Source organism: Lontra canadensis, unplaced genomic scaffold (genome assembly GCF_010015895.1).
Source record: "Lontra canadensis isolate GAN:19392208 unplaced genomic scaffold, GSC_riverotter_1.0 scaffold21, whole genome shotgun sequence".
Taxonomy (NCBI): Eukaryota; Metazoa; Chordata; class Mammalia; order Carnivora; family Mustelidae; genus Lontra; species Lontra canadensis.
In genome coordinates this window covers 14,606,671-14,630,106 of record NW_022631015.1, presented here as the reverse complement: position 1 = coordinate 14,630,106, position 23,436 = coordinate 14,606,671, and the positions used below count along the sequence as shown (strand labels likewise).

At 58.0% G+C, this 23,436-nt stretch overlaps 2 protein-coding genes across 6 annotated transcripts in view; one reads left to right on the top strand and one right to left on the bottom strand.

Moving 5' to 3' along the window:
* DTNBP1 (dystrobrevin binding protein 1) overlaps positions 1-8,707 on the top strand; it is a 127,360-nt gene extending 118,653 nt beyond the window's left edge. The window contains exons 9-10 of the mRNA XM_032861604.1: positions 7,092-7,235; positions 8,326-8,707. Coding sequence (XP_032717495.1) covers positions 7,092-7,235; positions 8,326-8,543 — 362 coding nt within the window. The 3' untranslated portion in view covers positions 8,544-8,707. The remainder of the gene's footprint in view (positions 1-7,091; positions 7,236-8,325) is intronic.
* Positions 8,708-9,930: 1,223 nt separating this feature from the next.
* Positions 9,931-23,436, bottom strand: part of JARID2 (jumonji and AT-rich interaction domain containing 2) — a 254,541-nt gene continuing 241,035 nt past the window's right edge. For 4 of the 5 annotated variants that reach the window (XM_032861598.1, XM_032861602.1, XM_032861603.1 and 1 more), the window contains 9 exons: positions 23,308-23,426; positions 23,149-23,219; positions 21,945-22,059; positions 19,531-19,636; positions 18,372-18,554; positions 17,735-17,865; positions 17,170-17,353; positions 14,226-14,333; positions 9,931-11,213 (listed from right to left, as the gene is read on the bottom strand). In XM_032861598.1, the coding sequence (XP_032717489.1) occupies positions 11,031-11,213; positions 14,226-14,333; positions 17,170-17,353; positions 17,735-17,865; positions 18,372-18,554; positions 19,531-19,636; positions 21,945-22,059; positions 23,149-23,219; positions 23,308-23,426 (1,200 nt within the window). In that variant the 3' untranslated portion in view covers positions 9,931-11,030. The remainder of the gene's footprint in view (positions 11,214-14,225; positions 14,334-17,169; positions 17,354-17,734; positions 17,866-18,371; positions 18,555-19,530; positions 19,637-21,944; positions 22,060-23,148; positions 23,220-23,307; positions 23,427-23,436) is intronic. The other variant, XM_032861601.1, reaches the window with a different exon arrangement.

Below are 23,436 nucleotides of genomic sequence, written 5' to 3'. Positions count from 1 at the left end.
CCCCCCCCCCCCCCCGCAATCTGTCCATCCTCAGCCTCCGTTCTCTCCCCAGGCCTCCCCGGGCTCCCCCGCCCCTCAGCGCCCCCGACGTACCTCTGTTAACCTCACACTGTTCTCCCCTCTTTCGGGCCTGGCCCACCCGCCTGCCCTGCCCAGGAGAGGCCAAAGACACCAGAAACAAGGAAGGGAAACTGCAGAGAAAACAGATGAGAAGTGGCATCTGAGCGCCTCAGAGTGCACTGAAGGCCGCCTCGTGCGGTCGGTCGTGTGGGTCGGACAGGTTTGAAGACAAGTGTCTGTCTCTCCGGGGCTGGCTCTGGCCTGTTGCAGGCCACAGAGCTGCCGTGGCTGTGTCTGAAGAGCCGGGCAGCCCGTCTCCCGCGAGGGCGCTGTCCGCGCGCTCCGCTGCTTGGCGCTGGGGGTGAGCGGCCCCCATCGGGTGCAGGGGTTTGGGTCCTGTCGTGGGCTGGGGTGACGAGGAGGCCGTCTTAGCGCGAGCCCCTGTGGCAGAGCCCCACACGCAGCCGCCTTAAACCGCGGGCGTTTATTTCCCCCAGTTCTGGAGGCTCAGGTCCGAGATGAAGGCGCTGGCAGACCCGGTTCCCGGGGCCCAAGCCCTCTTCCTGGCTCGCATCTCCCCGCACCCCCACGTGGCAGTGAGAGCCCCCGCCTCGGGCGTGTCTTTTCAGACGGCGCTAATCGCCTGAGGGGAGGCCCAGCCCTCCCCACCGCACCTAGGCCTCTGCGCCTCCCAAAGGCCCCCCGCAGCAGACCCCGGCACAGTGGGGGTTAGGGCCTCAACTAGGAATTTGGGGGCTACAAGCAGCCCGTAACAGACATGCACGTCCTGACGGACATGACCTGCGGATTTGAGCATCACCAGCCGCCCCTGTACCAGGAGGGCCTGGAGGAGGTGGGACAGCGAAGGGCCGGCGAGCTCTCCGCGGTCGGCTTTGCTCAGCAGACCTTCCCCGAGGCCCCGGGCGCTCGGCACATTTGTAGGCCCAGAGGAGCAGAGAGATGAAGCGCGTCTTACGGGGAGAGCCCTGAGCGCGCGCCGAGCGGGCCGGTGTGGTGGAAGCAGGACAGGTTCAGAAGTCCCTCCTCCTGCTGCCGGTGAGCCCCTGGGGACAGGGACCCTCTGGGCGGCACAGTGACACATTCAGCCAGCACTCGTTGAACAGACGTCCGTTAAAAAAAAATTTTGTGGTTTTGGACACCTAAAAAAGAGCCTTCTTCAAATTCCAAAGAAGTGTTGGGCTCATTTTTTTAAGGTTAAAAAAAAAAAAAATGGAGTCGGGCACATGTTGCCAGTTTGTGTGGTTGTGAAAGCACTGACGAAGAAAATTGGAAGATCTGGGCTTTTTCGCTTTGTGCTGCAGCCAGAGCGGGAAGGACGTTCACAGATAACAGGCATCTCTCCGCTGGGCTGTCGGGAGCCGTCCCTTGGGCTTCCCAGCCCGGCGGGTCCCACGCGCCTGTGGCCTGGAGCGGTCGTCTCCAGGGATGAACGTGGGGCGGTTTCGTGTGGGAGAATCAGTCAAGATGATGAAATGTCCATAGTGAACGTGGTATTTCATCAGAAATAGCAGTCTGAATTCTTCACGTTTTCCAAAGCATCAGTTTTGAATGAAGACAAAGGCATGGGAAGTTTTACCCAGAAAAGTGTCCGTGTAAAGGGTAAAGGGATCTCGGGCCGCCCTGGGTCAGGGTGAGGCTGGAGAACCCACAGAGGGTGGAGCGCCACGACGGCAGTGAGGGGACCTGGGAGCCACCTGAGTGTGGTCAGGGCGCGGGAGCGGGGGTGGTCCGGACCGGCTTCTGGCGTCTTTATCGCCGCTATGTTGAGGACGCAGCTGGTAGCGAGTAGCTCAGCTTGCAGACGCCCTGCTCTGTATGCGCGTCCCTGCGTGGATCTCGGGCTCCCGGGGGGCCTCCCGGAACTCAGCAGAGTCGAATCCTGGAGTCAGGAGTGCCCCCCCTGTGCCCTGAGATGCTCTGACTCAGCCCGCGGATGTCCGGGATGGACCCAGTGCTTGGGAAGGAGGAGGAGGGGATGTGTGGGCTGCTGGTAAGATTAGCAAAGTTAGAGAACAGATAAAAATGCACCAAACTAAAATTCATCTCGTGTCCCCCTAGGGTACCATCTTGATTGGAGGAGTATCTCAAAGCACAATCACCAGCTTATGCGTTTATCTCCTCATGAGGGTTTTATTTAGAACTTGGACATTTACCATGATCCATTATGGGCTCTCACTGAATTAGGGAGTATTTTAAATATCCAGAAAAGAACTGAAAATGTCCCATACTCTTGTTTCCAGATTTAACATTTTAATACTTTGCCACGTTTAGTTCATATATATTTTTTTACACGTTATGAAATATTCCAAACATACCCAGAGGTATAAGGAATGACATAAACCGCCGTGTGCTAAGCACCCAGCTCGAGTACTAACGCAGCACCCTCCCCTGCGAAGGCCCTGCCTGAGGGCCCCGCCCGGTCCCTCCACCACCGGCCTTCCCCACCGGCCTCCTGCTCACTGTCCACACCCGCGCTTTCAGCCTCCATTGTTCCTTTTCACTCTTACATCATTTCCAGATCTACTGAATGAATATGCGAAACTCTGTTCGTGGTGTGATGGGTTTCCTGGTTTCAGGTGCTTTCTCAAGAGTTTTAAAAAACCGCACTGTTAAGGACATTCTCGTGCGTCCCGGTCCACGGGAGGAGAGTTCCCGGCCTCCCTGTCACCGCGAGGGCTGCCCCACCCCAGGGTTCCTGATGTAGTAGGTCAGAGACGGGGCCTGAGAATTCGCGTTTCTGACCAGCTCTGGGGTGAGGGAACGCTAGAGCCTGCTGGCCCCGGGGCCCCCGCTTTTGAGAACCACTTCCTTAAGCTGTAGGACCAGGTCGTGATCACGGGGTCCTTTGATGTGCTTATCTTTGTTTTTCCCGGATTCGGTCAGTGACCTGCCCAAATCCGCACGTCTGTTCACAGCGGCCCTAGCTGTGTGTGCGCGCCTGTCACTCCTCATCTTAGTCCACACCGGTAGAGCAAGATTTAAATTTTTGCCAGTGTGTATGAAATGACCTCTTATTTGAGTTTTTTTAATTTGCATTTCCTTGATGGTCCGTAGTCATTGGCCTTTGCCGGTGATGACCTGAGGCAGTCACCTTCCCTTGACCCGAGACTTAGCGATCCTAGAGCGGCCTATAAATAAAGGCCCGTTTAGCAAAGGGATATGCGCTTTTGTCCATTTTACCGCGACGGTTTGTCCTGTTGCGTCTGGCGCAGGAACTCCTCGCCTCCAGCGCATGAGCGGAGCTGGGCCGGCGGCGCGAGTCGCAGGCACGTCCCACCGCGTGTCGGTCGCAGCGCTCCGCGCGGTCCCTCTCGCGCTTGGCTCTCCGGTCTGTGCCGGCTGGTCTTTCTGCGGGTCGCGCGGGAAGGGCCCTTTCCGGTGCCTGGGTCCGGGCCCCAGCCTTCCTCCACGGCCGCCGCTGGGCGTCATGTCCTCGCCCCGCCCCGTCCCGACCCGGACTCCCGCGGGGCTCGCCCGGGACCGCAGCGCCACCAGCCCCGTCCTGCAGGAGCGCCGGCTCTCAGCGGCGGGGCGCGCGGCCGGGGAGGAGGGGCGGACGGACGGCAGCTAGCGGACAGACGGACGCCTGCAGCCGGCCAGACCCCGCAGCCCGCCACAGGGTCCGGGCCTCGGCCGGGGAGCGCCGTCTTCCGCCGAGCCCTCCGCACCCCTGCGCGCCTTGGTGCGCTCCTGCTGCTGTGCGGTTGCCGGGGCTCTTCTGGGCTCTTCGTGCCGCGGTAGAAACGTGAGCGTCCGAGCCCCGAGGCCCGAGGCCCGGGAAAAGGCCCGGACAGACGTGGGCTGCCCGAGTTCAGTTCCTACACGGAGGGAGCAGCACCACGGCCCGCGGCTGTCCTCACTCCTCTGCCCCCAGCCTGGGGTGCGGGGCGAGGCGCCAGCCCTCTCTCTGCGGGAAGAGCTCCCGGTTCTTCCCCTTTGGTAGAGGTTTCCGGTTCCTCACTAATTTTAGCGCATTTTCCATGGCACCCGTCCAGCTCGTCTCAAGCACGTTTGCACAGCGAGGTCCGCGGGCTCTGTCTCTGGCATCTGGGGCGAGCTTTGCTCCCGCCTCTCTCACACTGCTCATTTGTGCGGTGGGCGCCTTCGTTTGGAGTCTTACCAAGAACTCTTGTTTTCAAGTGTTTTCTCAAAGACCCAACTTTTCGTTTTGTTGTTTCCTATGGAATATTTCATGAAGGTCTCTTCCCCAGTGCTAGGGATTTGCAGGTGGTGGTTTTTTGGGTTTTGGTCTATTTTAAGTTGACCGTTTGGGCTGAGTTTTCAGGATTCTTGTCTGAATAAGGCGTCAAAGCTATGAACATTTCAGGAGGTTAAAGTCCACCACTTTTAACAGAATTCTGCAAGTTTTGACAAGTAACGGTTTCTTCCTGGGTTTTTCAGATGTTCCAGTATGGTTTGACTTGCGAACTGTTCAGAAGTGGCTTTAAATACTGCGTGAAGGTGTTTCCAGTCACCGTTTGTTACTGATTTCTACTAAACATCATTGTGGTCGTCAGAGAATGGGATTTTTTTTTTTTTTTAATTCAAGACTTAGAGTTTGTCTGCATGTTTCCTGTGTACTTGAGAGCAAGATTCTAACAAGTTTGTAAGTTGGGCTGTTGAAATATTGCCTATCACTAAATTTTATACCATTTGGTTATGTAATTACCAAAGAGGTATACTGAGCCCTCCTCCCCCTGATTATGATTTCTTAGACCTTCCTTGTCTGCCATTCTTCACATGTAACCACAAATTGTATTGTCACACAAAGTTTGGAATTGTCCTTGCAAACTGAGCCTTTAAGTTCTACACTTTACCCCAGTATTTTTGCTTTCCCTTAAAGTCTGTTTTAGTTATTAAAATTACTGTGTCCGCTTTCTTCAAGTTAATTGTTGAACTACTTTCCATTTTTCCTAAGCTTTTCATGTTTTTTTAACGTCCTTGTGTTTCAGGAGTGTCTCCTATGAATGAAACATAGGTAGATTTTTATCACTTTAATTCAGTCTTACAACCTGTTACAACCGGCAAATCTGATTCATTTGCCTTTACTGGGATAATTGACATAGGTAGCTTCATTACCTAAATCTTTGTTGTGCTGTTCCAATGCTTGTTAATCCAGTTTTTCTCTAAGTCCTACTCCCGCCATCTTCAAGAGGGTGGGACAGACAGAAAGGAAAGGGAGCTTCTGGATCTTTCAGAACTGTGCCAAAGCAAGGCCAGTAGCCAGAAAGGCAAGCTGACAGGCCTCCATACCCGTTAAGGAGAACCTGCCTGGTCTCCACCTTCTGACAGCCCAGCGGCCGCCGAAGAGGACCCCCAGGGCCCACATCTGACCAGTGGGCGCTGTGCCCCTGACCAGCCGGGCTGTGATGCAGCACGGGGACTGCGTGGCCTTGTCCACAGTCCACATGGCTTTGGATATTGCCACTTTGTGGGAGGAGGGGGGGAGGGTCATTTAAGCTCGAGTAAGCTCTGTCACACTTAGGGTCAGAAACGATGTGCTCTTTCTTGGAATCTCACACTGACCATTGACGACGCTGTGCTTCAAGATGCTCTGGTCCCCCCCCCCCCCCCCCGGAGCAGGGCCTCCCACCCCACAGGCTCCCCACACACCCGCGTGGCTCCTGTCACCCGTGCCCCATTCGCTGGTCCTGCAAGCGAATTCCCTGCACGGGGTACTGTTGTGACCAGCTTCCTGGTTGTCTGTGGCCTCGCACGCAGAGAAGCTTCCTGAAACAGGCTTCCCTGTGGCCCGGACCTGCCCTCCGCAGCCCCTCAGCCCTGCATGCCAATTCATGGGGCAAGCTTTGTCTGACTGAGCTCGTATGTGATCCTTGATCTTAAATGCCATTTAATGTTCTAGAATTTCAGAGAGGACGTTCGTCTCACCTCTCCAAACTTCTTATTCCACAGCTTCTGTTGTTGAGAAGCTGTCAGCCTGGTTATGGCCTCCCTTGCCCCATCTCCCCTTCCCTCTGACGTCCCCCAGCTGCCCTGCCGCTGACAGGGGGCTGTTCCTTCTGTCTCCCATGGGGGAGATCCCGCCCCCTCGGTATGGGAGGTCAGATCTTCCGGCAGGTGAACTCCTCACCCCATGGGCCGCGCTGCTCCCCACCATCCCTGGGCTTTGGAGCCGTGACGTGCTCGGCCTGTGCGTTTCCCTGCTCCGGGCTGCAGCCGAGCGGGTTGGGTCTAGCGCGCGCTTGCGGACTGTCAGGCCGTCACTCACCTTCCATTTAGCTCCTGCCCCAAGTTCTCCATTCCGGTGACAGATGTTCCTATCTGGAAGTTACTTGGCTTTTCTCAAATGTTTGTCTAATAAGCCCTTGTTTTTTGATTCAAGTTCATTAAAGTACTTATTCATTACAAATGACACGGGAGGGGGTGTTGCCGCGCGCGCGTCTGCCAGCCCTGCTCGCGAGTGCCGGCTCCCGGGTGCCCTGGAGAGCGGGGCGGAGGCTGCATCCACATCCAGAAGTAACTTGTCTGCCGGACACTGTCACGCCCGGAATGGTGACACCACAGGGCTTGCAGTTTTCTGGGCCACAGAGGTAGTGGGCACAGGGCTCCGGAGCAGGGGCAGCTGTCCCCCCGGGCCCAGGGCAGACTTGACTTCCCTCTCTCTGTGCTTTCACCGCGGGGAGCTCGTGGGCCCCGCTCACCAGCCCGCAGCTGCCCAGACCTTGTCTGCGGTTCGGAGCAAAGACTAAAGAGAGGTCACCAGGGCAAGGACAGCTTCAGCGGGGATTATGAAGCTCAGGTCATGTGCAGGCAGGAGGGCTCTTTGAAACTGGGGCTGCTGCTGGAGGGATCCAAAGTCACCAAGGCTGGTCCAGGAGGCAGTCACAGTGCCTGACTGGGAGTGGTTCTTGCTGTGGTGTAGAAGGTTCGAGTGGCAGATACCTCATACCTGTGCGTTATGAACGTTAGCCTTCGCATTGGAAGCTCACCTTTTAGAAGGTTATTCGCCACTGGAAGCGTCACTTCCTCTCGCGCCCATCTCTTCCCAGAGCCCATGGGCAGCATGTCGTCCATGGAAGTGAACATCGACGTGCTGGAGCAGATGGATCTGATGGACATATCGGACCAGGAGGCCTTGGACGTCTTCCTGAATTCCGGGGGCGAAGACAACGCGGTGCTGTCTCCAGTCTCAGGTGGGCGAGACCACCTCGCACAGATGGTCACACTCACACACCCTCTCCCTCCAGAGGGGAGCCCTCTGAGGACCGTGATCAGACGGCCAGTCCCTGAGCGCACCCCTGTGGGGCCTGCCGGCTGCCCTGTCCCCCACTCCTCCCTGTGCTTGGGGCCACACCCCCTCAGGGGCCGTTCCCCTGCACCAGGGCTCAGAGGGCCGCTGGACTCGGGCTGTCTGGCCTGGACAGGAGATGGGGGCTCCACGTGGCTCACACCCCGACCCCTCCCATCCCCCCGCAATCTCCCCCCACCCCCCGACCCCGTTCCTGGAGTTCCGGCTCTGCACGGGCTCCTAGCTGGAGAGGAGTTGCAACCCTGTGGACATGTGTCCCCCACGCACTGCCTTCCCCAAACTGCGAGTCACGGAAGTTCAGCAGATGATTTTCCGAGGCCCCAGCCCTGTCCCCAGGCTCAGGGAGACAGTCCTTCCGGGCGGGGCAGGGCGGGGTCTGTTCGCACTTGGGCATTGGTAAGCAAAGGCCTGTCCTTGCAGCAGCAGACTGTGGCCTCCGGCTCGGCCCGCTGCACCACAGGGCCCCCTTCCTCCCCATCAGCTTCTGCCGCCTCTGACTTCTGCACAAGGCAGCGCCCTCCCCCTTCCCGTTGTCTCCGGGGCACCGAGGCCCGTCCCCAGAGTGTGGGGACGCTGGGAACGGCAGGAGGGCTGGCCCCTTTCCCAGGGACTCGACCATCTGTTCGTGACATTGGCTCCTTTAATTAAGACCTTCTTTCTAGTTTCCACGAATCGGGAGAACTGCTGAAAGACCAGGGGGTTTCTCGCTTAGCCTTGTTTCTACTGAATTACTCCCAAGGATGTAGAGGGATTGGGATCATGGAGGGGACACGGGATGGTCCTGCAAGACCCGCATCCTGTGCTGCTGGCACCATGTTTTCCTGGACTTGGTAGAGAGGCCCGGCTCGGGGCCCCTGGTGCCACCAGCTCCCAGCCCACTGGGCAGGCTGGCTCTGCGGCCCCGGGGTCCCCAGAACCGTCCCCGCTGTGCCGTCAGTAGCCGTACGTCATGGCAGATTTCCTCCACTCCGCAGGGCCCGCACCGGGGATCGGTCAGCACGAGGCCGCTCTCCCGGCTCCAACTCCAGCCGGGTCACAAGCCACGCGGCCTCCCTCGCCGTCTCTCTGCACCGAGCTGGCCGCCCCGACCCCCGGCGACGGTGGTGAGTCCCCCATTGTCCAGTCTGACGAGGAGGGAGTGGAGGTGGACACTGCTCTCGTCACTTTACACACGGACGACAGCGACTCCTAGGTCAGCGCGCTCCCACGGCGTGGCCAGGGAGAGGCGGCCGTGTGCGGATCCTCACTGTGAAGGCAGGTGGTTTGATGGAGGCTTTTGGCTTGTTACACGGTTGCCGATGATGTGAGAGGAACGGACTGTAAGAACAGCTGACAATAAAGTTTGTGCAGAAGGGCTTCCCGCTCGATCCGTCCTTCGGGCCTTCGGTGCAGGGAGGGCGGCTGGGGGCCCCGCGGGCCACAGAGGAGCCCGTGTCAGGCCGGGCTGGGCCGGGAGCCCCACGTCCCCGCCTCCGCAGCGCGGAGGAGGAAGCCCTTTTGGAGGTATACCCCGCTTCCTCCAGAATCCGGCCGTGGTCAGCGTGGGTTTTCACGTGTGGAGTACAAGACCAGCTGCCCCGCCTTTAGTGTGAGCACACACACCTGGGCCCAGAGGAGGAGGAGCCATAATCCGAGTGACTCCTCTGTTCTTGGTCCTGCCAAGAAGCCGGCCATCCGGCAGTGTCCCCTTCACCACCGCTCCTAGCCCAGCACCTCGTGGGAGAGCACGGCCCGGCCGGCTGTCAGGCCCTGTCCCACAGCCCCCGGGGAGAACGAGGTGTCGCCGCCTCCATTCCCTGGCCGGGGGTGGGGGTGGGGGTGGGGGTTCAGCCCTCTGCCCCGTTACTGGAAAGAAAGAGCTCGTGTCAGTCACCCATCTTCCACAAGACAGACAAATATCCAAAAAACTTCGTTTTTATTATTAAACCTTGTAGTACAAACCTGAAAAGTAAACAAAAAACTGGCAATAAACAACATGAAGTCCTCCCTCCCGCGGGAGGGGTGCAGAGCAGCGCTAATAAATTAAATGTCAAACTGTAAGCCATAGGCAGAAGTTTACTGTCAAAAAGAGGGAAAGTACACAGCAAGGCCATAAAAACCGGACAACCACATTGGAAAACACTTGACTCTGTTTATGTAATTGTTAAATATTCCAAAAACAGTTCAGTCTTCTGCAACAACAACCGACAAAGTATCACAGGACGCTCCGGACAGTCCCACCGGCCAAGCTCAGTGCAGCGGGGGCAGCTACGGGCTCGCTGGATCCAATCACGAAACAAAGAACAGCTTGTGAAAACAGTTCCCTTTTTTATTCCACACATACTGTACACACAACCGGAGAAGGGCAACAGCTACTCCATTATTATTTTGTTGTTGTTGTTCAGTGATGTAAGCAGCACTTATAAATGTTACAAGAAAAACCCTGTAAGCATCCAATCCACCCGATGAAGAAACGGAAACGTAAGGCTTTTCTTCATCTTGTCTTCGCGCCCTCCCCACCCCCCACCGAGAAAAAGGCTCAAGTATTTAAAACAATTTACAGGCGTATGTACAAAAGGGATGGGATTCTTTTTTTTTTCTTTCTTCTTTTTGTTACAACATGGAGAGAAAAAATAGACAAGGTGAGCGCAAATGCATTTTCACATTCAAACAGAACTGCAGACCTCCTAGTGGCTCTAAGTGTGACCGTCAACGAAACGAACTGAAGGAAAGATTAATGCTGACGTGTGAAGGTGGGAACACGCAGGTGAGATGGAGACGGAATGTTAGAGAGATTGCACATCTAGGACCAAGAAGCACTTACGGCTTCGATCACGTTTTTTTTTTTTTTTTTCTTAAGGATGCTATTGAAGGGTTTTTGATAAAGTAGCCAACAGCACCAAAAAATAACAGAATGGATTTCCTAATGAAATCAGGCACAGGTGTCCCTCACGTGACCCCTCCAAGGCAGGCAGGCAGTCGTCTTCTCTCGCTCTCCTCTTTTCCAAAAACAGATGCATAGTGATGTGCTGGTAAAGAGAACCTCGGCGCTCCTCTTCCATGTTTTGCCTCGGGTTAGGAAACTACGTCCGCCTTCAGCTGCCATGACCGCCCAAAGACACAAAATGGGGGTTCTCCGGTTTTAAAAATTACAAACTCGTTTTGCACATGACAGAAGAAAAGACAGCCAAAGTAAAGCCATTTCTTTTCAAGTTTTGTGTTTGTGTGTGTGTGTGTGTGTGTGTGTGTGTCTCCTATCCCTTTTCCTCTCTAGAAAAATCTGCTCACATGACTGATGGTTTTAAAATTTGTTCTCCAAACTTCACCCTCTTCAAAATGGGTTAAAAAGCCTTTTTTCCCCAAGTTACCGAAGAAAACAAAACAAAACCAAAAACCAAAACAAAAAACGAAACGGCTTTTTCAGCCACAGGGGCGATACAAATTAATACAGCCCCTCAAGGGTTTTTAAAACAGCGGGTATACGGCAGTTTCAAAAATCTAACTGCAGTATCTAGGTATATTCTAAGTACAAAAAAAAGTTCAACAGTTTAATGCTAAAACAAAATTAGTTCTCTAAAACCAGAAGAAAATCTTCTTTAGAGCTAGTGCAAAGACAGCTTGTATCCTACAGCAAGTACTCCAAACTAGAATATAATAATTACAAAAAAATATAGATCAGTCGACACGGGTGTTGGCATCTTCACGACGAGCTCGAAGCACTTTTGGATGAACTGGAGGATGAAAGCCGGGATGGCGGCACGTCCACGGTCGCTCTCTTGCGGGGCCCTCTTTTTGGTGTAGGTTTACTCAGACAGTTCTCAATGCTGCCGTTCTTACCAGACACTTTGCCACAGATCTGATTGACCAGACTGATGATCTGTTCCTGTTTCGGGTCGAAAGGGAGAGACCGTTAAGAAACCAGAAGAGCACTGGCCCAGAGCCACCCAGGGACGCTTAGCACAGAGTCCCCATCACGCGGGACGGCAGAGCCCTTCTGGGCAGCCGTGGCCTGAGAACAAGGCTCCGGGAGAGTGAGGCCCCTCCGTGGCAGCTGAAGTGGAAGGCTTCCCTGTCCACCGCCAGGACGGGGACAGCTGCCTTGCAATGGGGTCGACAAGCGGCCGAGGTATGGCTGCGAGAGCTGCCCAGACAGCAGGGCGCTGTCTGAGCCCAGCTCTGCCTGCACCGGGCATTTGTGGGGGAAGAACCGGGGCTGGGGTTCTACTTGCTGCCCACGCGGTGACAAGTGCCCAAAACTGTTGCGCTCCAGCCATGACACGCGAGCCTCCCCTCACCAGGGCGTGCAGACACGTGCACTTGTCTGCTTGTAAATGTGCCCAGTACCCCCTCCTCGGCGAGGGGGAGCCCGTTCACTCAGCCGCTGACATCAGGAACGCGTGGGTGACATCCACACGACTCTCACCCATCCAGTTTTACGAGAGACTGTGGGCCAAGATATGAAAACGGCATGTGGCCTGACCTTCGTGTCAAAAGGACCTGCTCTGGACCAAGGAAGGAGGGAACCATATGGACCCACGGACGAGAGAGGCCCTTCCTTTATGCAAAAGGCCCGGGGGGCAGCGAGTCCGAGGCTGGCCCTCCAGGAGGCAGGCTCTCATCACAGGGGTGGAAGGTGTTACAGGTGAAGTGAAAACCGTCTGGAAAGAAAGGGAATGGCACCGTGGAAGGAGCAACGCCGCCCACTTAATGAAAGTGCCATCTCCGCCCATTCTTTAAAGCACTTACGGCACCTAATCGAGGGTAAATAGAGGAACTTTTTTAAAACCTGGTTCCAAGCGGCCGAAGCCTCCTGGGCAGCAGGGATGGGGCAGCGCCCTCTCTGCCTCGGCCTGTGCACCGGCACACCACTGCCAGGAAAGCCTGGCGGCCCCCCTCTGGCAGCCTGGACACAGCCTTGGGACCAGCAGTTGACCTCACAAGCCATTTCTGAAACAACCCAGAGTGAGCAACTCCCCAGGTAAAAACACACACACACACTCTCTCTCTCCAACCTGAGAAGGAACAGGAAATCCTGAGAAGAAAAATTCAGATTTTCATTTACCGAGGCCACCGACAAAGGAGGCGGCTTCAAATAACCGTGCTCCCTCATCAAAACCGACGATGAAGCTTCAGACGGACCCGACCCGTGACTCTCAGTCCAGTATTCTGGGCACACACAACACCTCGCTACACACAGGCCGGTGACAGGGACGCCCCCTAGTGCCGGCGGCCGCGCTCTGCACACCAGCCCGCTGCTGGCCCGGGAACGGAGCCCGGCACTCGCCGCCGAAGCGCAGCAGGGACAGCCAAGTACCCGCTGCCTTCACCGGATCTCCCACTTGAAAAACAAGACCCACATCTGTTTTCAGCTTTTCAGCCCCCCTTACCCAAAGGCTCTCCCCTCTGACCCACAGCCTGAGCCCTGAGGAGTCCCGCCTGGGGCTCAGACGTGAGCTGCCAGAAGGCCCCTCCGCCAGAGCAGCCGCCAGGGGCTCGCGGGCAGATGGAGCCCTCCAGGGGAGGGGTCTGGGGGAGGAGGACCCCTCTCTGGACACAGTGCGAGGGCCTGGCAGAAGGGCATGTGCTGCTCGGGACAGGGGACACAGCACCACTGCCATCTGAAAGAGACTCTGCGTCTGTCACAATGGGAGCTGTGCTCTCTGAGGGGCAGGAGGCTGCCGGGTGGAAGGACAGCCCGAGGCTGCCAGGTGAGACACTAGGCACAGGCCTGCCACCTGTGTGGGGACAAAACCAGGATGGGGCGGCCCGCTCCCCCGGGAGACACTGCTCTCTGTGGCGGGCCTGACACGCTGTGGACACAACCGACCCACAGAGCTGGGGCTTCGGATGGTGTCCGTCCCTAAAGAGGGGCAGCGGTCACAGAACCCGGAGCAGGACCACAGGGGACACAAAAGCACAGATCCTTGAACAAGGACAGAAGCACAGAAGCGACAAGAGCCAACTGGACCTGGGATTCATCTGGAAGGTGGAACAGGACTTGTGGAGTTGGTTGCCTAAAGAAAAAAGCTCCGTGGTTCTGCGGAGGGCCCCTGGTGAGGACAAAGCTGGATCCCAGCTCCTAGAGCTGGTCCTGGGGCTCGTGTGCCATGGCCTGCTGCCCGGCCCTGCTGGGAGGTGCCCCAGTTCTCACCTGGAGGTGGGATGGAAGATGCCACCAGCATGGTCTGCGGTGCCTCCTAGAGCCATGGAAGGCAGCCGCCCCGGAGCACCCCCAGTGTCCCTGCGCCACCCGCCTGGCCCTGGCTCAGGGCTGGCCGGCACGTGTTCACTCCCATGCGAGGAAACAGGTGCAGGGGGAGTCTCTGGGGGATGCAGAGCACCCCTGCCCTGCCCCGGGGACCGCACACTGTGGGGAAGGGGCACTGAGCCAGCGGAAGGACAGGACTGCATCTAGCTGGGCCAAGGGAAGGGCTAATTCCCTCCTGTGTCTGAGAGGAAGGCTGCTCTGGGCCTGGCCCCTGCACCCCAGAATGGGACTTCAAGAAAACAAAAACCAGGAAGACTTGGCTCTGTGGACTCGGGAGTTCCCAGAATGCCAGCGCCACCACCAGCCCCCCCGGATCTGCACCCCAGCCCCAGCTGCTGGGGATGGCACTGCCCCTCATTTCCTGAGCCCAGCCCCCACGCGGGGCAGTGAGCACCGGGCTTGTGGCTGCAGAACTACCGTTACTGGGAACAGGAAAACCGGAATGGAATGAGGTTCGTAAAAGTAAAGAAATCTGATTTTAGTCCCTGGGATTCTCCACGTTAGGCTGGAGACAAGCTGGACCTACGCTACTTTCCATCCCCAAGCCGGGCTGTGCGGCGAGTGCCTAGCACCCCAGGAGAGCCAGACAGTTGCCATCCACCGCGGGCCGCCCCAGCACGCACTGACCTCATCGTAGCGGTACATGAGCTTCAGCCCTCGGCAGGACTTCTGCTTCTCCACGTGGCGCAGAGCGCACTCCAGGCAGAACACCACGTTCTCGTTCTCCTGCACGACCTGCGGGAAGAGCGCGGGTCCTGAGGGGCGGGGCTCTACTGGGGACAGGCCCTGGAGGCACTGCCACCCGACAGAGCAGGGGGGCCTGTCCCCGGCCTGTCGCCCAGGCTGGAGTCGGGGGGGGGGGTGCCTGGGACTTGAAAATGTTGGGAAACGATGAAAAACCCAAACCAGGCACCCGCAGCAGCACTTGCAGCTGGGGAGCGAGCACGTGACTCTCTGAGCTGCACCCACGGATGTGGAGGCCTCGTGTCCCCTCCGGCTTTCCACCGCCCACAAGCCAGAGGAGGCAGGAGGAGAATGTGAGGCCTGTTTCTAAGCGCTCAAGTTCCGATCGTTTGAGACCTCGTGTGCACGAACCACAGCGGGACGCGAGGTGGCAGACTAGGGCCGGAGCAAGTGTGAGGGACACCCCCCAGATGTCCTCACGCTGCTCTTCCATAGCCCCATCACTTCCGCTGGTTACCCAGAGGCTGCCCCCCGAAACTCCAACCACCCAAAGGGGCCCCTCCCGCCAGCGTGCACAAGAGCCTCCAGGAGCTTCAAAGCGCGTGCCCGGGGCACACAGGCCTGTGGACCCCCAGCACAGGGGATCCGGACCCCAGAGGGACACCCGGTTGGTGTCAGGGTCGGGGTCCTCGCCCCTCTCCCTGACCCCCAGTCCTGCTCTCCTGAGTGAAAAAAGGGGAAATGCTGCCTTAATACAGGAGATGCAAGAGGCTGACCCCTTTTCACAAAGATGCAGGGCAAAGAGCCAGCTTGTAAAGCAAGCCAAAGTGAGGGAGACTAACACTTAGAGGAAGGAATCCCTCACCTTTTTTTAATTTTATTTATTTATTTGACAGAGATCACAAGCAGGCAGAGAGTCAGAGAGAGAGGAGGAAGCAGGCTCCCCGCTGAGCAGAGAGCCTGATGAGGGGCTTGATCCCAGGACTCTGGGATCATGACCTGAGCTGAAGGCAGAAGCTTAAACCCATTGAGCCATTCAGGCGCCCCACCCCTCACCTTTTAAAGACACTCAGGCCAAGCACAGAAATAGACAAAAACAGGAAATGATAAACAAAAACACAAAGCTTATGACTAATCCAAGCAATGAAAATTATAAAATAAAGCCTCATTTTTTAGGTACAAATTAAGGAGACTCTCTGCTTTCTTAAAACACCGGGGCTGTTGGGGTGCCTGGGTGGCTCAGTGGGTTAAAACCTCTGCCTTCGGCTCAGGTCATGATCTCAGGGTCCTGGGATCGAGCCCTGCATTGGGCTCTCTGCTCGGCAGGGAGCCTGCTTCCCTTCCTCTCTCTCTCTCTCTGCCTGCCTCTCTGCCTACTTGTGATCTCTGTCAAATAAATAAAATTTTAAAAAAACAAAACAAAACACCGGGGCTGCTAGGACACACCTGGTGACAACTCTCAGGGCCTGGCCCGCCCGTCTGCAGGACGGCCCAAGCACACACGGACGGGAACCAGCCAAGCAGAGACATGCGCGTGCGTGCAAAGGGATGGGGACAGATAGCGCCATTCGGACTCGTGGGAAATAAGGGACTCGCTCCCCTGGGAGCGGCTCCAGCCAAGCGGAGAGGACACACACATGGCTCTGTGGCTTTCACAAGTGATGCTCACAAAACAGTTTTAAGATCAGAGGAAATGCTTCTGACTTTCTCTAAGAGAGCGTAGCCCTAAATTTTCTCCTAGAAATACCTTGGAAAAAACACACCAGGCAGAAGAAAATACAGATCTTCCTTGACTTACAGAGGGTCACATCCTAATAAACCCCCCGAGTTCAAAATACCCTCAAGCTAAACATGCGTAAAAATGTGTAATGCTGCTGACCTCCCTGACATCACCCCTCAGCCGGGCCTACCCTGCATGTGCTCACACGGGCATCCTCCTGCACAAAGCCCATCTGGTAACGAAGTGCTGGCTATCTCACGTTTCTCAAAGAGTGTGCTGGACCGGAACACAGAGTGGCTGTCGGCACACAGCAGGGGGCAGGGGGGACAGGGGCTTAGAAATAAAAATGTGAGTCCGGTTTTTACTCAATGTGTACCACTTTCGGACCATCGTAAAGCAGAAAAATCCAAACTCCAACCTTCTTAAGTTGGGAGCCACCTACAGGTGAGATGGGCTATATGGATGCCATGGACTCAGGGATGCCCCATGTCCAAAGGCTCCAGTCCTGACCCCCGTACTTTATGGGGCGCCTCTGAAGAGGCAACCCAGATAAGCAGAGGTCCCAGCGGGGGCCTCGTCCAATGACCGGCCTCCTCGTGAGAAGTTGTTAGCGGTGGGGCACACGGGGGGAGGGTGTGTAGAGACACAGGGAGCCAGGGTCCACGCCCCCCGTGTGGTGTTTGTCACAGCGCCCCCTTCTGTCCACTTTCACACTCCACGAGGGGCAGCCGGGAGGGGCCCCTTCCCTGCAGGGCAGCCGTGGGCGCTAGGGCTGGGGGACACACCGGCGGCCACGGCAAGGGGAGGGGCACTTCCCATCTACGCCGCGCTCTTGGGAGGCAGCGGCCCCACCAGCAGGGACAGGAAACCGGGCCGCCGTGCGTGCGGGCGGCCACCCAGGGGAGACTGGCGGGGATGGGGGGGGGCCGCGGAACACGAGCAGAGCTGCGCTCCTCAGAACCACGTTTTCACCACAGACGGAGTCCGGAGCCCTCGGGCTGCAGCCCGCAAGGCCGGAGCCGAGGACAGACGGGCCCTGCGGCCCCCATGGGGCAGCAGCAGGGGCAGAGGGAGCAGGGCGAGGACCGGGCCCCCGACACGCGGCCACTGCAGATACCCGCAGGCCTGAGCCCCCCGCACCCACGCCAGGCGCCCCCCCCAGCTCACCATGGACAGGTAGCACAGGTGCTGGCAGACCTGACACCTCCTCTCCGACGTCTCCAACTGCAGCCACTTTCGAGGCTTTTTCTTGCCATCCGCCATGGCGCCGTTGCCGTCGTGGCTGCCGTAGCGGGCGGACGAGTGGAGGCCGGCCTCGAACAGCTGCCGCCGCTGCCGCAGCTCCGTATCCCTGCGCGCACAGAGCGGGGCCGCGCCGTCAGCGCGCCGCCGGGCCCACGCCGCAGCCCCCGCACCCCCACGCGCCGCAGGCCTCTGCCAGGGCTGCTTGCGGCCTGTAGACAGCAGCCAGGAGAGGGCAGTGCGCTGGAGGCGACGGCCGCACGTGCGCGGGGACACCGGGCAGGGCCCGCCCCCACACCTACCCCCAGGGGACAATGCTCCCCTCACGACGCGCCCGCCCATGCCCACCCCAAACATCACGCCTCGGGGCGTTAGAGCAGAGAGAACCCACCCTGCACCCAAAGCCTCCGCCCGGCGGCCGGGCGCGTAGCAGCCCCCAGCCGCAGAGGGGGCCGGGCCCGGGGCTCCCGGAAGCCAGACCCCGGCTTACCTGAGCTCATCCAGAAGGGCGGAGATGGTACTGAGAGTGGGGCCGTTTTCCTTTTTCGCTTCCGCTTGTGCAATCTGGTAGAGTAACTTCTCCATGGAGAATGGCTTAGCTATATGGCGACGCTTCATTTCCTGCAAGAGGCCACACAGCCTGTCAGGGGAGCGGGCAGGACCAGGCAGCTGTCCGGGCCGCCCGCATCTGCACGGTTGGGGCAGCAGGCTGTGGGAAGGCTCAAACTCGGAATTCCCAAAGTCACTGGAAATCCTGCAACAGTCCTGCCGCCTGCCCAGAACAGCAGCAGCAGAGGGCAGGAAACGTCCTTGCTCCGGCCACCGGCCGCAAGGCAGGGGCCACAGCTCAGACTTTCTACCCACTTTGTGATTTACCTTCACGCCGCCTGTGCCGTCTTCCCAATACTGTGTGTGCGTCAATAACAGAACTCAACATCTTTCACCACACACTGCCCTTTCCAAGGGCAGCCCCTCAGCTGCTGGTGAAAGGCCTCAGAGGGATACTCCGCAATTCCACCCGCCTTCAGAGCAGACGTGCAGGCAGGGACGCATGCACTGCTGTGCACTCACGCACGTTCCACGTGGACCAACACAGCGGGGCGCGCAGGGGGCTCGCCCAGCCTCACCTTGGCCGTCTCGAAGCCCATACTTGTCCACTGGGTGGTGGCAAAGTGCACGGTCTCAGAGACGCTGTAGCCGCAGCACACTTTGGACACAAAGGAGCCCGGGAAGCAGACGACGAACTGGCCACTCTGCTGCACGGTCCTGTGCACCTTGATCCCCTCTTTGCACAGCACCTCCGGGGAGATCTAGGGAGACAGGTGGGGCTGAGGTGCCCTCCTGGGCTGCTGCCACCCCACCAGGACCCACTGCGCGTGGAGCCCCCATGTGACAGCCCTGGGACACAGCCTCTCCCCCAGCAGGTGTGAACACGCACACCTGCTCTCCAGGCGGGGAATGAGGACTTAAGGGGCCCGTGTGCCAGGAGACAGATTATGTTTCATATTAAAGGTCTGCTTTCCCTTTAGGAAACACACATAATTCCTCAAAGAAGAACAAAGTTCTAAATGGGTACTGGCCGGACAATGACAACATGTTCATGCAGGGGTGCAGCCACCGTGAGTACACAGCCCTGTCCCGTGTGGCTCTGCCTGGTGGGAAAAGGAGACATTTACACCACCAGGGGGCGACTGCATGGCCTCTGGAGCCTGGTGGGCACGATGGTACAGGCTGGGGGCCTTGGGCCCAGCACCCCTAGAAGGGCTGCTGCTCCCCTTCTCTGGGCTGCCCCCAGGGTGAGGTGGGCCTGGCCGTGAGCGCACAGAGGCAGAGATTAGCAGAGGACAGAGACAGCCTGAGTTCAGGTGTCAGAACACAGCTCAAGGCTGAAGGGATTCCCAGGAATTACTGACAAAGGGTCAGAAGCCTCCTGACCAGCAGCCCAGTCACCCCGGTGACCCGCAGGTAGGCACCACCAGACTGCCCAACACCAACCCCGGGGCCCTGCCTCCCTGAACACCCCGTTCTCTGCTTGCAGCATGAGCAGGCCCTGAAACAGAGTCCCCGGCCACCGTGAATGTCAGCCTGGAATTCCGTCCCATCTGAGGAAAACACTTCCCTAGTTTGGGCTTCACAGAAGAGGGCACTCGGGCTTGGGCAAATCCCCGGGAGGTTGATACCTCAATGTCGTCTTTGCCTCGAGGGGCAGGTCAGCAAAGACAGTGACTCTATCCAGCAACCCCAAATCCCCACCGCGCCCAAACGTTGGCGGAGGGAGGCGCCTACCATGACGTTGCTTTCCAGCATCTGCAGCCCTGGGGTACCGTTGGCCTGCAGCAGGGTGTGGACCACATCCTCGAGCTTGTTCTCCTCCTCAGCAGGAATGCAATACCTGCGGTGTTTGGAGACACGGGCAGAGCAGAGCCTTGACAAGGACCCTCTGCCTGGGGAGCACGTGTGGGCCCCACCGTGCACCACCCCCTCAGGCAACAGAGCAAACACAGGCCTCAGGGTGTGGGAAGAGGGGTGTTCTCCGGGGACCGGCACCCCACTTCCCAGGGCCACACGGCAGCTTCTGCCCAGCGTGGCCAAACGGCAGCCGCTCCTCTTATGCACAGCTGACCTACAGATGAGCCAAAAACCCTTCAAGCCTAAACCAGATGTTTAAAGCGCCTTATAAATCAGATCCAGACACACATGCAGACCCCACTGGCCTCTGGTGTATGCTCTAAACCTGCAGAAGCCACCGTGGGACAAGGGGGCTGGCCCCCAGGCCGAGGAGGGCTGCAGTGGCCAAACCCCACCATTCTCCAAACCCACTGAGGAAAGGAGTCTAGCCCGTCTGTGTGTCCCGCCTTGTGGCTAACGCTGCAAGGGACCCCACAGCAGCGTGATGTCCTGAAACCAGGGACAAAGGCCCGGCCCCACAGAGGGCACCGTGTACCAGTGCCCAGCAAGCCCGGGACGTGGCCCGGCCAGCTCGGTGCCCAGGGGAGCAACAGCATGAGGGCCGCATCAGGCAAGCCTTGCCGGTGGGTGGGCGACCTGGCCGGGTCAAGGCCAAGGGCGGGGACAGTGCAGACTCTTCTGGCTGCAGCTGAGGAGCTGGCTGGGATGGCGAGGTGGAGAGGAGGCTGCAGACGGAGGCCGAGCTTAACCGACCAGAGAATCTGGAACCTTACTGCATGGCGGGGGAGCGAGGGAGCTGTCACCAGCGTCCCAAGAGGGCCCACCGAGAACACACCCCCAGAGCAGTCTGACCAGGCCACAGGCCAACGAAAACCTTGACCTCCAGTAAAAATCAAAGCAGGGTAAACGTCAGCAATCACGGCCCCCGCACCCCCCAACGCACAATCCGCTCCAAACCTGGCCCTTCCCCCAGGCCCCCCGCCAGCCCTCAGCACTGGTTTCTGCGGGGAAATCCTCCACTTGGAGGCCAGATCCTGGTTCAGTACAGGGACAGCCAACCCCACGTTCATGTTCTCGACAAATGCTTAGGTTATTTCAATACCAGTCTACGTTCCTGATTTGTGCCTTAAACCCAGGGTTTCTAACCTAAATCACACGCTTTCAGAAAAAACGCACACCATGAAGTTCTCCAATCACGTCCCGGCCTCCTCGTATTACGCACCAGTGGGGTTTCCAGGGTTAGAGAGGCCCACAGTCTGACACCTCCCCACCTCTCCCTCATGGTCAGGCCGCAGGCCTGGGTGGAGCCCCGTGCACGCCAGGCCTGACGCGGCCCCAGAAGCTGGTCAGTGGGAACGGCAGGCCAGCCGCGGCCTGCACGCACGCGCTCCCAGTCTTCCAGGCCACACGGCCTCGCCGGCCCGGCAGCCACTCACCGTCTCCCCATGGATGTCCCTCCCTCCCAGCATCCCTCAACGTAACGCACACTCGTGGGCACGCGGCCCGAGTGCAGGAGCCGTCACACGAGGCTGCTGCGGTTCCAGGCTCCCCAGAGGGAGGACGCGAGCTGTAAGACGTTAATAGTGAGCGCCTCGTCACCCCACTAGAACAATAAACGCAGTTTGTGGGGGGGCGGTGGTGGATGTGCTGTTGCCGGCCTGTCAGGACAGCCGAAGGCCTGCAGTCATTTCCCATCTGGCACCGTGAAGGAAGTGCCGGGGAGCCAGCCGCAGGCCAGGCAAGGGTCACAGGTGGGCCCCCTGGCAGAGGCAGGAGAACACCATGCTCTCCCACAGCAGGATGAGGCGAACCCACTCTCTGCGGCACGGCGGCCGTGGAGACACTGAAAATAGCCTTACATGAGGCCCAGAGGAACCAGTTCACACCGGGCGGGGAAAGGCTGGGGACCAAGCTATGAGCGGTCCCCTTTCTGGGGCTCCCCTAACTGCTCTCACCCCTAACATGACACCAAGTCCTAGAAACCACCACCACCAAATACCGTCCTCGAAGAAAACACAAGGGTAAGCAGACAGCGGACAGCAGTTGGAAGGGACAGAAACGGCCCACAAGCACCCGAGGAGATGCTCTGCCCGGCTTGTGAGCGGAACGCTTCAAACCTCCTGAGACCTCGCACCCCGAGGGCTTCCGATCCCACGGCAGACTGGGAGCAGTGAACCAACCCCCATGCAGATAAGCTCCCCGGGGCTACCGGCTGCCTGCCAAGAGGGGATGTCAGGAATGTTCCAGAATCTTCGTCCTCCCCCAAGTGTCCCAGCAGTGGGCATACTCACCAAATGCAGTCAGCACCAGTGTGTAAGTAGTCAATATAGGGAAGGTGGTTTTGGTCTCGAGACCAGCATGAGGTAGAAAAGACCATGCCAATGTTTAGCCAGGGAATTGTCACTCCTGCGGAGGAAAAAAAGGCATTACGGGGGACAGCACCAGCGTCTCTGAGTCAGGGCAATGAGAAATCACCGTCTTCTTCCCAAACGGGGAGAAAAAAACAAAGAGAAAGGATTCAAAATCCGAAAACGCCAGTGAGAAGGAACTTGAACCTTCCTGCTTGCTATACAGAGAGGAAGCCAAAAAAGCAGACACAGTCACAAAACAGTAGTAACAGGGGTGCCTGGGTGGCTCAGAAGGGAGTCCTCCTCTCCCTCTGCTCCTCCCCCAGCTCGGGCTATTTCTCTCTCTCTCAAATAAATAAAATCTTAAATAAATAAATAAAATCTGTGAGTTAAATCGGGAACCAAGAAGCCCCAAGGAGCAGGACCGTGATGACTGTTTTCAGATAACCAGCAGCCACACACCGCAGCCACCTGAACCTCAGGACAGAGGGACAGTAGACATGCCAAGCTGGACGGCTCACTGAGACCTCTACCACCAGTACCCACCTGCCCCCAACCAGTGTGGGAGGGCCCCAGGCCACCTTTTCCAGGGGCCCCAGCCCTTAGTGACCACAACCCCCAGGACACCTGCTGTCCTACTATCCACATCAATCACTTAGGAGCCCGCATGGGCCCTACAGCGTCAGGACGTTAGCTTTGAAAATACCAATTTCAAGATGAAAAGCTGGCCACTAAGTCTGCCCAGCTTCCAGGTTCTATCATTTGGTTCACCTTTCCACATTTTTACTGACTCCAGTGGTCCTTTTCCTCCCTTTTCCAAAGACCAATGTTTCTAATACACATGCTCTGCACATGTGTAACCGTTCCCGTCTGGTCACGTGGGGCACCTGCTCTGCACACTGCCGGAGGCCAAGGCCTGAGGACCCTAGAGACAGTGGTGACATCAGGGCGCCTGAGGGGAGCAGTCGGTTAAGTGTCTGACTCTTAGTTTCAGGTCAGGTCATTTCTCAGGGTCGTGGGATCAAACCCCATGTCAGGCTCTGTGCTAGGCTCAGAGTCCACTCGGGTTTCTCTCTCCCTCTCCCCATGCCCCCCACACTGCTCGCTCTCTTAAGAACAACAAAGACAGCAGCCACGTCAGGCTTACCAGGCACAGCACCGAGGTGACGCAGGATGGACCCTGTGTTATTGGGGAGGACGGTGAGGTTCCATCCATGCCTGTGAGGAAAAACAGGGGGCCGTCACGGGTGGGCAGGGAAGAACACGGTCTGGTCCCCAAAATGCAGACCACAGTGTCCCCCGTTACCTTGAAAACGGTTCTGACTTCCCCACCGGGAACCCGCTGCCATGTGTGTTGGTGTCCACCTTGCCGCAGTGCACGGCCACGTGGCAGTCCTTCTCTTCCACTAACCTCCAGTACTCTTGCTGCGGGGAG